At 55.9% G+C, this 14963-nt stretch overlaps 1 protein-coding gene across 1 annotated transcript in view; it reads left to right on the forward strand.

The window, feature by feature from the left end:
- WDR7 (WD repeat domain 7) overlaps positions 1-14963 on the forward strand; it is a 30772-nt gene that overhangs the window by 2421 nt on the left and 13388 nt on the right. Inside the window, exons 5-19 of the mRNA XM_079330289.1 lie at positions 8-182; positions 568-644; positions 1212-1331; positions 1607-1752; positions 1858-1960; positions 2071-2206; positions 3638-3877; positions 4992-5212; positions 6045-6240; positions 6912-7126; positions 7916-8640; positions 9198-9286; positions 10163-10243; positions 10749-10867; positions 12264-12387. Coding sequence (XP_079186415.1) covers positions 8-182; positions 568-644; positions 1212-1331; positions 1607-1752; positions 1858-1960; positions 2071-2206; positions 3638-3877; positions 4992-5212; positions 6045-6240; positions 6912-7126; positions 7916-8640; positions 9198-9286; positions 10163-10243; positions 10749-10867; positions 12264-12387 — 2767 coding nt within the window. The remainder of the gene's footprint in view (positions 1-7; positions 183-567; positions 645-1211; positions 1332-1606; positions 1753-1857; positions 1961-2070; positions 2207-3637; positions 3878-4991; positions 5213-6044; positions 6241-6911; positions 7127-7915; positions 8641-9197; positions 9287-10162; positions 10244-10748; positions 10868-12263; positions 12388-14963) is intronic.

The raw sequence follows: 14963 nt of genomic DNA on the forward strand, positions 1-14963 counted from the left end.
TGGGCAGTTCTATCAGTTGACAGTGGGCACCCAGCGTGAGGGGAGGCTGCTGTGCCACGGGCACTATCCTGAGATCCTGGTGCTGGATGCAGCCAGCCTGGAGGTTCTTTATTCCCTCATCTCCAAGATCTCTCCTGACTGGATCAGTTCCATGGCCATCATCCACTCCAGCCGGACACAGGGTGAGTGTGTCCTGTGCCAGGGACCCTTCCACTGCCCTTTGTTCTGCTAATTGCTGTTCATCTGGGGGGCTCTGATTTGGGTCTTCCTGTGGAGAAAGTCCTGACTGAAGGACTTCTCTCTTGAGTTAAGGCTCAGCAGCAGTTGTAAACTGGGCATTCCCAAAACTCTGGGCTGGGAAAGCTCAGCTCTGATCCCCACAGTAAAAACCAACCAAACAACAAATCAATGGCTGGAACAACTGGAGATGAGCCTTTCACTAATTCCTTGTTCCGTGCCCATCTCACAAACAGCGTTCCCTTTGGGGTGCTTGGGTCAGTTTGCATTTCTCAGGTGTGCCCAGCTGAGCAGGTCCCTGTGCCTCAGGCTGCTTTCTGTGTTTCCCAGAGGACACTGTGGTGGCTGTGTCTGTCACTGGCATCCTCAAGGTCTGGATCATCTCCTCTGAAGTCAGTCGGGTGCAGGTAGGCAAAGGCAGCTGGAGCAGGGACACTCGCTGCTGTTCCTGATTTGCTGATGGTGGAAAATCAGCTTCTTGAATTGTCCTTTACTGATTTAAGTTGCTGTCAGAATTCCTAACTGATGTCCAGATTAAGTGTAGGATTATGTCCAGTTTTTCCAAATCTGTTTATTATTTGTACCATGTAGTGATTTGGGTTAATACTTTCCTGAGCAGACCATACAATTTTTGGGAATATTTTGTGTACTGGATTATCTCCACCTCCCTGTTGGGTACTCATGAACAAAATTCTTAAAGGTGATTTGCCCCAGGTCTCAGACCTGTGGTAAATCAGCTCTTTCAATATCTTGCAAAAGATATTCATCAAGTGAGGAGAAGTCAGCCGTGTTTATGAGTGGGATGTGCTCCATTGCAGCCTCCAGGCACACGAATCCCTGCTGGGGAATGTGGGAGATGGCAGCCTGGGCAGCAGTGCTGCTGCAGGAGTGCTCAGGGAGGGCAGCTGCTGCCAGGGTGTGTGTCTGCCCTGGCAGCCTCCCTGGAGCTGCTGGGGTGCCTGTGTTTGGTGCAGGACACCAGCCCAGTGTTTGAGGAGGAGTCCAAGCCCATCTACTGTGACAACTGCCAGAGCATCTCCTTCTGCAGCTCCACCCAGCGCTCGCTGCTGCTCGTCTGCTCCAAGTACTGGAGGGTAAGCACAGCCCACAGTGGCTGCAGGAGAGCTGCCCCACCAGCCTGCTCCAGCTCCCTGGGGGGTTCTCTGCCAGCAATTCCATGTATTTCTGCACATTCCACCCAAATCCCTGCCTGGAGTGCAGCTTGGGAGCAAGATGGCCCCTGAGGGCTTTGCCAACCCAAACCATCATGATCTGTGATACTGAACCCCCAAATCAGCTGCTGCCTGGGCATTTTAGTGTGTAATTAATTGGTTAATCACAGCAGACTTTGTTTCCTGTTTCCTCTCAGGTTTATGATGCTGGAGATTATTCCCTCCTATGCTCAGTGCCCAGTGAAAATGAGAAGACCTGGACTGGTGGGGACTTTGTGGCAGCTGATAAAGTGATTGTGTGGACAGAGGATGGGCAAAGTTTCATCTATAAATTACCAGCCAGGTACTCCACAAAAAACAGCCCATTTATTTAATTTTTGATTAATTTGAACTGAATTAATTAATTAATTCACTAATTAATTCTCTCCTCTGCTTGCCCTTGCCCCAGCTGCCTCCCAGCCAGCGCCTCCTTCCGCAGGGATGTGGGGAAAGCAGTGGAAAGCCTGGATCCTCCTGCGCTGCACAGCGTGCTGGACAGAGCAGAGAAGCAGGTACTCCTGTGTCTTAGAGCTCTGCCCGTGGGCTGTGCTGGCTCCTGTCCTCTGCAGCAGGAGGGCAGCTTGGGGCTGGGCACAGCTGAGCTTGTCCCATTTCCCAGCAGCTCCTGATATGTCCTCCAGTGACTCGCTTCTTCTGTGGCCGCAGAGAGGTTCCCTACAGGCTCCTGATCCAGGGAGACTCCTCGGGGAGGCTGAGCATCTGGAGCCTGCCTGACAGCCTGCAGCAGCCTGCTGAAGGTACCTCATCTGCAGGCACAGCCTGCTGCTGCTGCTGCATGAACCCCACACGTCGTGCACTTTAATTGTTCTGTTCTTGTTGGGAATTCATTCACTAGTGAATCCCTCAGCAGGCTGGGACAGACATTAAATATCCAGTTCCAACTCCCACTGGATGCAGCAGCAGCTCAAACCCTCCTCATTTACTAAAATAGGAGTATTGGTCTGATACCAATACCCAGCTGTGACAGGCAAAAGATTCTCTAACAATTTAAAGTTAGAAAGTGAATGTTGAATTCAGTAAGCCCCTAATAGACTCTGCAAAGTCACAAGTGATCGGAGCCTATTTATTGACAAAAGTTAGAAATATTTACATATTCTTAACACCAGCACCACTTGCTATGGTAATTAGCTAGAGTGGCTATTAAATATGCATGGTTGGCTTCTTGAATTAAATCTGGGGTCATTTTTGTGGGGAGGAAGTAAAACTCTTGGCCTTTTCCATCCAAACAACCTCTGGGAGAACTCCCATTTCCTCCTTTGTGACTTTGAATCTGGTTGTAATTGTTTGTGCTTCTCTGGATCTTCTTTTGTCATTGCAAGCACAGCTGAGCCAACTTTTTATTCCAGCGAGGCTTATCTCTCTATCCAGTTCTAATTAATTTCAGCAAATCCTAAACTCTGTGATGTAGCAGTGAGTGCGGTGCCGGTGGCGCTCCCGGTATCGGTGCCCGTGGCGCTCCCGGTATCGGTGCCGGTGGCGCTCCCGGTATCGGTGCCGGTACTGCTCCCGGTATTGGTGCCGGTACTGCTCCCGGTATCGGTGCCCGTGGCGCTCCCGGTATCGGTGCCCGTGGCGCTCCCGGTATCGGTGCCGGTACTGCTCCCGGTATCGGTGCCGGTGGCGCTCCCGGTATCGGTGCCGGTGGCGCTCCCGGTATCGGTGCCGGTGGCGCTCCCGGTATCGGTGCCCGTGGCGCTCCCGGTATCGGTGCCGGTACCGCTCCCGGTATCGGTGCCCGTGGCGCTCCCGGTATCGGTGCCGGTACCACTCCCGGTGTCGGTGCCCGTGGCGCTCCCGGTATCGGTGCCGGTGGCGCTCCCGGTATCGGTGCCGGTGGCGCTCCCGGTATCGGTGCCCGTGGCGCTCCCGGTATCGGTGCCCGTGGCGCTCCCGGTATCGGTGCCGGTGGCGCTCCCGGTATCGGTGCCGGTGGCGCTCCCGGTATCGGTGCCCGTGGCGCTCCCGGTATCGGTGCCGGTGGCGCTCCCGGTCTCGGTGCCGGAGGCGCTCCCGGTATCGGTGCCGGTACCGCTCCCGGTGTCGGTGCCGGTGGCGCTCCCGGTGTCGGTGCCGGTGGCGCTCCCGGTGTCGGTGCCGGTACCGCTCCCGGTGTCGGTGCCGGTACCGCTCCCGGGGTCGGTGAGAAGCTGACCCTGTTTGTCCCGCAGCGCTGCGGACAGCCCGGTCCATGTCGCTGCAGGAGGCCTTCGAGCAGCTGCAGCCCCGGCCCGCGGGGATCATCGACCAGCTGAGCGCGGCGGGCGAGCCCCTGCGCGTCACCGCCAGCGTCTACATGCCGGCCCACGGGCGGCTGGCCTGCGGCAGGGAGGACGGCAGCATCGTCATCGTGCCCGCCACCCAGACTGCCATGGTGCAGCTGCTGCAGGGGGAGCACACCCTGCGCCGGGGTACGGCTGGGGGGCACCCTGTGATGGGTACGGGGCTGGGGGGCACCCTGTGATGGGTACGGGGCTGGGGACACACCCTGTGATGGGTGTGGGGCTGGGGGACACCCTGTGATGGATACGGGGCTGGGGACACACCCTGTGATGGATACGGGGCTGGGGACACACCCTGTGATGGGTACGGGGCTGGGGACACACCCTGTGATGGGTGCGGGGCTGGGGACACACCCTGTGATGGGTGTGGGGCTGGGGGACACACCCTGTGATGGGTGTGGGGCTGGGGACACACCCTGTGATGGGTACGGGGATGGGGACACACCCTGTGATGGGTGTGGGGCTGGGGGATAAAGCTGGCACTGGGGTTCCTGCAGGAAATGCATTGGAGCAGTGCTGCCCTTCACTGGTTCATTTAGCAAAACTCTCACTGGGGTCTCTGCAGGAAACACATTGGAGCGTTTCAGTTTTTTTGGAGAGAAGTGGAATAAAAAGCTGGTTATTTAACAGGCAAATGGTTGGGAAGGGTGAAAATTGAACAGAAAAGTTGTATAGGTATACAGAGGGTTCTGCAGAAATGAAAGCAGGTTCTAATATATAAGAAATTCTTTGAAAGTCAGTTGTTGCTAAAACGGCTGAAAAATAATAAAGGTTTAGTCGAGTTGGAAGGAGTTTTATGACTCCAGTCCATAAACTAAGTGGCTGTCAAGCAAAAGTCTTCTTCAAATATGGCATGTTTTCTATGAAGACAAAAATATGGTTTTTACCAAAGCCAAAAGAAATTAGCACTGCAAAACAAGTCTCCAAGTTGAACACATAGTTGCCAACTCAGGTGATTGGCTAGCCACTCACATAACGTGTAACGTGAGCAGTTCTGTGTAAATGGAAAAGGTGTCGTGTGGGATGGTGCTTGGTTATTTCCCCACAAGAACCAGTTCTCTTGTGGCTTCTGTGTCACAGCGAGCAGAACTGAGTGGAATATAGAGATCACAAGGAATCTTTCCCAGCCATTACCCCAGGCAGTTTCTGTGGATGCTTTGAGATGAGATGGGGCAGCACCTGCTGATTTCCCTGGGGTTGTCTCCCCGTGTCTCACTGTCTCTGTCTCTCTCTGTGCTCCCAGGCTGGCCCCCTCACCGCACGCTGCGAGCCCACCGCAGCAAGGTCACCTGCCTGCTGTACCCCCACCAGGTGTCCCCCCGCTACGACCAGCGCTACCTGGTCTCGGGGGGCGTCGACTTCTCCGTCATCATCTGGGACATCTTCTCAGGAGACATGAAGCACATCTTCTGTGTGCACGGGGGGGAAATCACCCAGCTGCTGGTGCCTCCTGAAAACTGCAGTGTGAGTGCTCTGGGCTGGCCCTGTCACAGGGGGGGAGTGCAGCCCCCAGGCAGCTCCTGCAAGAGCTGCAGCACAAAGAGACTGAGCATTCCAGCTGTGGGCAGAGTAGAGAGAATAGGACAGGATAGGAGATAGGGTAGAATAGAGTAGGATATAGGATAGGATATAGGATAGAATAGGATAGGATATAGAATAGAATAGGACATAGGAATAGGATAGAATGGGATATAGGATAGAATAGGAAATAGGATAGAATAGGATATAGGATAGAATAGGATATAGGATATAATAGAATAGGATAGGATAGAATAGGATATAGAATAGAATAGGACATAGGAATAGGGTAGAATAGGATAGAATAGGATATAGAATAGGATAGGATATAGAATAGAATAGGATAGGATATAGTAATAGAACACAATAGAAGTAGAGTAGGATATAGAATAGGATAGAATAGAATCCATTCCAATCCAATCCTTCCATCAGGAAGGACTGAAAGTAGGGGCTTCATTAAACCTATTAAAAATAGGGTTTAGAGGCAGTTTTGCCTCTTGAAACTTAGTGGATAAATGGAGTTTAATGAGCAAAGTGACATTGATTGAAGACTCTGGGGTTTGCTTAGCAGAATGAGGTTTAATGGTTTAATACCCATTTTCTCTTTATGGTGTGCAAGGGGAATTCTGTTCCCAGTGACCTCAGTGAGTCTGAGCATTGATGTAGGTGCCTGAATTTTGTTCATTAGATGCTTTCATCACCCCAGTGAGGGAAAGGTTTTCCATACCAACTCCTCATGACAATGAAACTTTTCCTCTATTATTTTTTCCTTTATCAGGCCAGGGTGCAGCACTGTGTTTGCTCTGTGGCCTCTGATCACTCAGTGGGTCTGCTGAGCCTGAGGGAGAAGAAGTGCATCATGCTGGCCTCTAGGCACCTGTTCCCCATCCAGGTGATCAAGTGGAGGCCATCTGATGATTACCTGGTGGTGGGCTGCTCCGACGGCTCCGTGTACGTCTGGCAGATGGACACAGGTGAGCCCAGGCATGCACAGAAACACACCCCTGCTCTTAGTGCTGCCCAGCTGGGGCTGAGGGGACAGCTCAGGCACTTCTGCTTGGAGTTTGTCACTGCAGAGTCACACTGGGGGGTGTTGGAGCCTCATGGAAATTTAGGGGGAATTCTGTCCTTGAGGTTCGTGGAACAGGGGTGGGGGTTTGTCTTAGGTTTTATTGCTTTCACTTCCAGCTGGCATTGATAAATATGTGATAAAAATGGAATTTTTTTTGTGTTTGGGCTTGCTTGTTTATTAAATTTTATCAGGAAGTACAGAGTGTTTGACAGCACCCGTTAGAAGTGAGGGAAATGCAATGAGAATGTAAACTCCCTCCCTCCAAATTATTATAATTCTGAAATGAAGGGGCTCTCAGGCAAAGAGATGGGAATTAGGAATAACATTAAAATAGAAATGCCGAGTTCCAGAGAACAATCCAAGCTGGCACCCCTCAGTCAGGCAGTGCTGGCACAGTCCCATGCCATGGTGCTGCATCCTCCTGCAGCTGCAGCAGTGGCACAGTTTCCTCTGGCATCCAGTGCAAACAGCAACATGCAATATCAGCTGACCCTGCTGAGCTCAGGGTGAGAGCCCACCCAGATGCTGGCAGGACCCCCCTCAGTGGGCACAGCTGTTCCTGTGGCCATGCAGGGGCTCTGGATCGCTGTGTGATGGGGATCACAGCCGTGGAGATCCTCAGTGCCTGTGACGAGGCTGTTCCAGCTGCTGTGGACACCCTGAGCCACCCTGCAGTCAACCTGAAGCAGGCCATGACCCGCCGCAGCCTGGCTGCCCTCAAGAACGTGGCCCACCAGAAGCTGCAGACCCTGGCCACCAACCTGCTGGCCTCTGAGGCCTCTGAGAAAGTAGGTGTGCTTCTTAGTTTGCCAGGAAAAAGATTGATGCAGAGCTTGCCATCCTTGTAAGCAGGTTCTCAGCCAGAGCTCTCCAAAGCCTCCTCACCGTTTTTCTTGCCGGTGTTGGTGCTGCTGCCTGTGAAATCACTTCAGTGTGTGTGCCACATGCACAGCAATCCCCCCAGAGCAGCCTGGAGCTGATCTTGGCCAGCAGAGTGCAGCAGAGCTCCGTTCCCAGCTCCTCCCGTCCATCCCTCCTGTTTGGAGAGAGCAGCACCAGCAGAATGTGTGCTCAGGCTTGCTGCTGCTGCTGGCTCCAGGCAGAACTGGCACTGTTGTGGTTGTTCCTGCAGTGTGTCCTTTGTGGGCTCCTCATCCGTCACATGAAGGTGCTAGGGAGAATAAACTCCAAATATTACTAGAACTGATAACAAATAAGTAATGAGAATAATCCTCCAAACCTCTGTTAATGTTCTGGTTTCCAGTCTCCTTTCAGACACTCTTCAGCTTTTATCCCCTGGCACCTTCACTCCCTCCTCCTCCCTTTTTTCCCCTCGGGAGGGGATGCACTGAAGGCTGCAGTGGCATATATTGATTGCAGAGTTCACCCTCCAGAGATGAAATATTTCTTCGTGTGTTTTAGGCTTAGCCACTAAAGGCTGGGGTTTTTCTGATTGAGGAGGGGGAACCGTGCACTTGTTTAGGGATAAACCGAGGTAGATGTGCAAGTTGCATTTCTGTGCTGCGTGGGTGCCTCGCCCCGCTGGGAGCCGCAGCCGGCTGCTGTTGTTTCCCCAGGGGAACCTGCCCAAGTACTCCCACCACTCGCTGATGGTGCAGGCCATCAAGACCAACGTGGCAGACCCCGACATGCACGTGCTGTTCTTCGACGTGGAGGCGCTGATCGTGCAGCTGCTGAGCGAGGAGGCGGCGCGGCCCAGCCCCGCCCCGCCGAGCCCGCAGAGAGCCCCGGGCTCCGACAAGGGCGGCTCCTTCCTCGCGGGCAAGAGGGCGGCCGTGCTGCTGCAGCAGGTCAAGGAGACCATCAAGGAGAACATCAAGGAGCACCTGCTGGACGAGGAGGACGAGGAGGAGGCGCGGGGCGGGGAGGAGGCCGACCCCGAGTACCGCAGCAGCAAGTGCAAGGCGCTGACCCTGCTGGAGTACAACCTGACCATGGACACGGCCAAGCTCTTCATGTCCTGCCTGCACGCCTGGGGGCTGAACGCGGGGCTGGACGGGCTGTGCCTGCAGCGCCTGGGGCTGCTGCGGCCCCACTGCCCCGTCTGCTTCGGCCTGCTGTCCCGGGGGGGGCACATGTCCCTGCTGCTGCCGGGCTACCAGCGCCCCCCGGGCCAGCAGCCGGCCCCGGGGGGCGCCGCGGCGCCGGGCGGGGGCACCTACGGCGTGTCCCGCGCCGTCACCACCCAGCACCTGCTGTCCGTCATCTCGCTGGCCAACACGCTGATGAGCATGAGCAACGCCACCTTCATCGGGGAGCACATGAGGAGGGGTCCCAGCAGGTACAGCCAGGGCACAGGGGCACAGGGGGCTGTTCATGGCAAAGCAGGCAGCAGCAAGCACAGCCAACACCTGCAAAGAGCAATGGCCAAAAGCACCAATGGCTAAAAGCAACAACTCTCCCAATATATAGTGTTATATAAGCTGTGATGCACACTCAGCCCACTCCTTAACCCATTAGAATTCCAGTTTCTCCATCATTCCTTAGCCTATTAGAATTCCAGTGTCTTAGCACACCAGGTTACCTATACAGCTGTGCACACATCTGTCTTGTTCTATCTAAGAAATGTCAGCAATATTTTTACTGTAGCTCTATCATGTCTCAGTCTGCAGCTGTGGGCCTGGAGCCTCTACTGAAGAATCAGTTTATTTCAACCTTCACTAGAACATCTCTGCTGCTGTGGCATTTCAGACCCTTTACTCACCCTAAAACCTGTTCAATCCCTGCACTCTGATTTCCCCCTGACCCCACCACAGCCCCTGCTTTCCTTCAGCACTGGTTTGGGGGTTACACTGTCCCTTGGGGCTGATGTGTCTCTGCTGCTTGTTCCATGTTCAGGCCACCCAGGCCAGGCACTCCTGAGATGGCCAAGGTGAAGCCACCCCCTCCAGTGTCCAGCCAAGCAGCACAGGGACAAATCAAACAAGGTAAGAGCTCCTTGCACTCAATTAACACCTCGTTATCAGGAGATCAGGTGGTTGCCTGGGAGGAGAAAGTGTTCATCTCAGTGGAATTACTGGGATTGGGATTTGTCTAAATACAGGATGCTGGTTCTGCCATGGCATCACTCCCTGACAAGGAGCTTTTGCCTGTTTGCAATGCTCCCAAATTTCCTGGCTGTGAGGAGGGTTTATCTTTGAGATGGTCACCTTGGAAAAGAGGCAAAAAAACAGGCAAAAAACCCTGGAGTGGAGGGGGTATTTCTTCCTTCAGGCTTTTTGGCATTTCTGTGGTAAAGTTGCATTTTTTTCCAGTTAAAATGCAGTTCAATTCCAATTAGCCCTCAGGAATTCATTCTGGACACCTTGGAGTGACAGGTGGGGCAGCTCAAGGGTTATTTTTGGGGTCTTTGATGCATAGTGCAATCCAAATCCATGGAAATATGGGAAAAGCATGAGAAAAAACCCAAAATTCCTGGGTTCCTAATTTACAGTCACACCTGCCTAAAGACAGATTGGAATCTCAGGGTTTAGGTGTCTGGTATTTCAGAACATGCCAGGTCTCTTCTGTCTCCATGTTCCTCTGCAGCTGCATGTCTGCCTCCTCCTCCTCCTTAGAAAACCTGCAATTCTCATTGAGTTAAATCTCACTTTGAGTTAAATCTCATTTTGAGTTAAATCTCATTTTGAAGCCAAGTATTATTTTTAAGTTGAGTCTTTCATTTGGAGATCACCACAGCCTCCTTGTTTTCCATTCTCCAGTGATACTAATCTGTTTTTCTGCTGCTGCTCTCCTCACTTTCCTCTTTTTGTTTTTGTTTTTTTTTTTCTCTCTCTTTTATTTCTCCTTCTTTCCTCTGCAAGTTGCTCCTGCTGCTGCTTCCAGCACGGAATCTGGGCACTCTGACACTTCTGCTTTCCATTCCTGTTTCTTAGTCAATGAAGGTATTCCTTCCTCACTTTTCTACTTGTCCTTTACTTCAGCTAAAACCCTTTCTCATTGTTTATTTTTATTTGAATCCTTCTGAGTTTTGGTACTGATGGAGGTTTGAATCTAATATTGGATGTAATATTTGGTATATATTTAATATAATGTGGGGGATTTAACACACTTGTGATTTGAGCTCTGCAGTTCTGTAGCAGGAATCCACCTGGATTAAGGCTGTTAAAATATAGATTGAGGTGGAAAATACAGAGTTCAAAATACATTAAATTGGGTTGAATCCAGAGTTAAATAACTCCAAACCAGGACAGAAGGGTGGGTGATGCCAGCAGGATTGGGTGTCCCTGAGCTGTGTCCCCGTTCCAGGCTGGAGCCAGAACACAGAGTTAGACAGTTAACTATAGAGTTAATAACACATTTAATAAAGTCAGTAACTCCACCCCAGCACACAGGGGTGAGTGCCAGCAGGATTGGGTGTCCCTGATCTCATCTGTGTCCCCATGGCAGGCTGGAGCCAGCTGGCTGCCATGCACTGTGTGATGCTGCCCGAGCTGCTGGGGCTGGACAGGTTCCGGCCCCCCCTGCTGGAGATGCTGGCCCGGCGCTGGCAGGATCGCTGCCTGGAGGTGAGTCACCCTGGGGACAGCACGGTGACATGCCCCTCTGACACACCCTCTGCTGCTCCTGCTGCACCCTGGGGACAGCGCGGTGACACTGCCCCTCTGACACACCCTCTGCTGCTCCTGCTGCACCCCCAGCACCCTGGGGACAGCACGGTGACATGCCCCTCTGACACACCCTCTGCTGCACCCCCAGCACCCTGGGGACAGCACGGTGACACTGCCCCTCTGACACACCCTCTGCTGCACCCCCAGCACCCTGGGGACAGCACGGTGACATGCCCCTCTGACACACCCTCTGCTGCACCCCCAGCACCCTGGGGACAGCACGGTGACACTGCCCCTCTGACACACCCTCTGCTGCACCCCCAGCACCCTGGGGACAGCACGGTGACACTGCCCCTCTGACACACCCTCTGCTGCTCCTGCTGCACCCCCAGCACCCTGGGGACAGCACGGTGACACTGCCCCTCTGACACACCCTCTGCTGCTCCTGCTGCACCCCCAGCACCCTGGGGACAGCACAGTGACATGCCCCTCTGACACACCCTCTGCTGCACCCCCAGCACCCTGGGGACAGCACAGTGACATGCCCCTCTGACACACCCTCTGCTGCACCCCCAGCACCCTGGGGACAGCACGGTGACACTGCCCCTCTGACACACCCCCTGCTGCACCCCCAGCACCCTGGGGACAGCACGGTGACACTGCCCCTCTGACACACCCTCTGCTGCTCCTGCTGCACCCCCAGCACCCTGGGGACAGCACGGTGACACTGCCCCTCTGACACACCCCCTGCTGCACCCCCAGCACCCTGGGGACAGCACGGTGACACTGCCCCTCTGACACACCCTCTGCTGCTCCTGCTGCACCCCCAGCACCCTGGGGACAGCACGGTGACACTGCCCCTCTGACACACCCTCTGCTGCACCCCCAGCACCCTGGGGACAGCACGGTGACATGCCCCTCTGACACACCCTCTGCTGCACCCCCAGCACCCTGGGGACAGCACGGTGACATGCCCCTCTGACACACCCTCTGCTGCACCCCCAGCACCCTGGGGACAGCACGGTGACATGCCCCTCTGACACACCCTCTGCTGCACCCCCAGCACCCTGGGGACAGCACGGTGACACTGCCCCTCTGACACACCCTCTGCTGCACCCCCAGCACCCTGGGGACAGCACGGTGACACTGCCCCTCTGACACACCCTCTGCTGCACCCCCAGCACCCTGCAGGTCCCTGTCCCTGCAGGTGCAGGAGGCAGCTCAGGCTCTGCTGCTGCGACATGAGCTGGGTGACATGGTACCAGTACAGGCTGGTGCAAGGCCAGTTTGACCAGTTGATCCCAGTCAGGAATGGTGTTAAATGGCTGTGTGAGTGTGTTCCCTGTCCCTGCAGGTGAGGGAGGCAGCTCAGGCCCTGCTGCTGGCCGAGCTGCGCCGGATCGAGCAGGAGGGGCGCAAGGAGACCATCGACACCTGGGCTCCCTACCTGCCCCAGTACATGGACAGCATCATCTCCCGTGAGCAACCTGCAGCTGCCCCTCCCTGGCAGGGGGAGAGGGCTGGGGCAGCCCCTGGTTCATCCCCTGGGGCATGGGAGTGAGGGGCAGCCCCTGAATCCATCCCTGGGGAAATGGGAGTGAGGGGCAGCCCCTGGTTCATCCCCTGGGGCATGGGAGTGAGGGGCAGCCCCTGAATCCATCCCTGGGGAAATGGGAGTGAGGGGCAGCCCCTGAATCCATCCCTGGGGAATTGGGAGTGAGGGGCAGCCCCTGGTTCATCCCCTGGGGCATGGGAGTGAGGGGCAGCCCCTGGTTCATCCCCTGGGGCATGGGAGTGAGGGGCAGCCCCTGGTTCATCCCCTGGGGCATGGGAGTGAGGGGCAGCCCCTGAATCCATCCCTGGGGAAATGGGAGTGAGGGGCAGCCCCTGAATCCATCCCTGGGGAAATGGGAGTGAGGGGCAGCCCCTGAATCCATCCCTGGGGCATGGGAGTGAGGGGCAGCCTCTGAATCCATCCCTGGAAATGGGAGTGAGGGGCAGCCCCTGAATCCATCCCTGGAAATGGGAGTGAGGGGCAGCCCCTGAATCCATCCCTGGAAATGGGAGTGAGGGGCAGCCTCTGAATCCATCCCTGGAAATGGGAGTGAGGGGCAGCCCCTGAATCCATCCCTGGGGAAATGGGAGTGAGGGGCAGCCCCTGAATCCATCCCCTGGGAAATGGGAGTGAGGGGCAGCCCCTGAATCCATCCCTGGGGAAATGGGAGTGAGGGGCAGCCCCTGAATCCATCCCCTGGGAAATGGGAGTGAGGGGCAGCCCCTGAATCCATCCCTGGAAATGGGAGTGAGGGGCAGCCCCTGAATCCATCCCTGGGGAAATGGGAGTGAGGGGCAGCCCCTGGTTCATCCCCTGGAAATGGGAGTGAGGGGCAGCCCCTGAATCCATCCCTGGGGAAATGGGAGTGAGGGGCAGCCCCTGAATCCATCCCCTGGGAAATGGGAGTGAGGGGCAGCCCCTGAATCCATCCCTGGAAATGGGAGTGAGGGGCAGCCCCTGAATCCATCCCTGGAAATGGGAGTGAGGGGCAGCCCCTGAATCCATCCCTGGGGAAATGGGAGTGAGGGGCAGCCCCTGAATCCATCCCTGGAAATGGGAGTGAGGGGCAGCCCCTGAATCCATCCCTGGGGAAATGGGAGTGAGGGGCAGCCCCTGGTTCATCCCCTGGAAATGGGAGTGAGGGGCAGCCCCTGGTTCATCCCCTGGGGCATGGGAGTGAGGGGCAGCCCCTGGTTCATCCCCTGGGGAAATGGGAGTGAGGGGCAGCCCCTGAATCCATCCCCTGGGGAAATGGGAGTGAGGGGCAGCCCCTGAATCCATCCCCGGGGAAATGGGAGTGAGGGGCAGCCCCTGAATCCATCCCTGGGGAAATGGGAGTGAGGGGCAGCCCCTGAATCCATCCCTGGGGAAATGGGAGTGAGGGGCAGCCCCTGAATCCATCCCTGGAAATGGGAGTGAGGGGCAGCCCCTGAATCCATCCCCTGGGAAATGGGAGTGAGGGGCAGCCCCTGAATCCATCCCTGGGGAAATGGGAGTGAGGGGCAGCCCCTGGTTCATCCCCTGGAAATGGGAGTGAGGGGCAGCCCCTGAATCCATCCCTGGAAATGGGAGTGAGGGGCAGCCCCTGAATCCATCCCTGGAAATGGGAGTGAGGGGCAGCCCCTGAATCCATCCCTGGAAATGGGAGTGAGGGGCAGCCCCTGAATCCATCCCTGGGGAAATGGGAGTGAGGGGCAGCCCCTGAATCCATCCCTGGGGAAATTGGGAGTGAGGGGCAGCCCCTGAATCCATCCCTGGGGAAATGGGAGTGAGGGGCAGCCCCTGAATCCATCCCTGGGGAAATGGGAGTGAGGGGCAGCCCCTGAATCCATCCCTGGGGAAATGGGAGTGAGGGGCAGCCCCTGAATCCATCCCTGGGGAAATGGGAGTGAGGGGCAGCCCCTGGTTCATCCCCTGGAAATGGGAGTGAGGGGCAGCCCCTGAATCCATCCCCGGGGAAATGGGAGTGAGGGGCAGCCCCTGGTTCATCCCCTGGGGAAATGGGAGTGAGGGGCAGCCCCTGAATCCATCCCTGGGGAAATGGGAGTGAGGGGCAGCCCCTGAATCCATCCCCTGGGAAATGGGAGTGAGGGGCAGCCCCTGAATCCATCCCTGGGGAAATGGGAGTGAGGGGCAGCCCCTGAATCCATCCCTGGGGAAATGGGAGTGAGGGGCAGCCCCTGAATCCATCCCTGGGGAAATGGGAGTGAGGGGCAGCCCCTGAATCCATCCCTGGGGAAATGGGAGTGAGGGGCAGCCCCTGAATCCATCCCTGGAAATGGGAGTGAGGGGCAGCCCCTGGTTCATCCCCTGGAAATGGGAGTGAGGGGCAGCCCCTGAATCCATCCCTGGGGAAATGGGAGTGAGGGGCAGCCCCTGAATCCATCCCTGGGGAAATGGGAGTGAGGGGCAGCCCCTGAATCCATCCCTGGAAATGGGAGTGAGGGGCAGCCCCTGGTTCATCCCCTGGGGAAATGGGAGTGAGGGGCAGCCCCTGGT

This window comes from Erithacus rubecula (assembly GCF_903797595.1).
Source record: "Erithacus rubecula genome assembly, chromosome: Z".
In the NCBI taxonomy this organism is placed as follows: Eukaryota; Metazoa; Chordata; class Aves; order Passeriformes; family Muscicapidae; genus Erithacus; species Erithacus rubecula.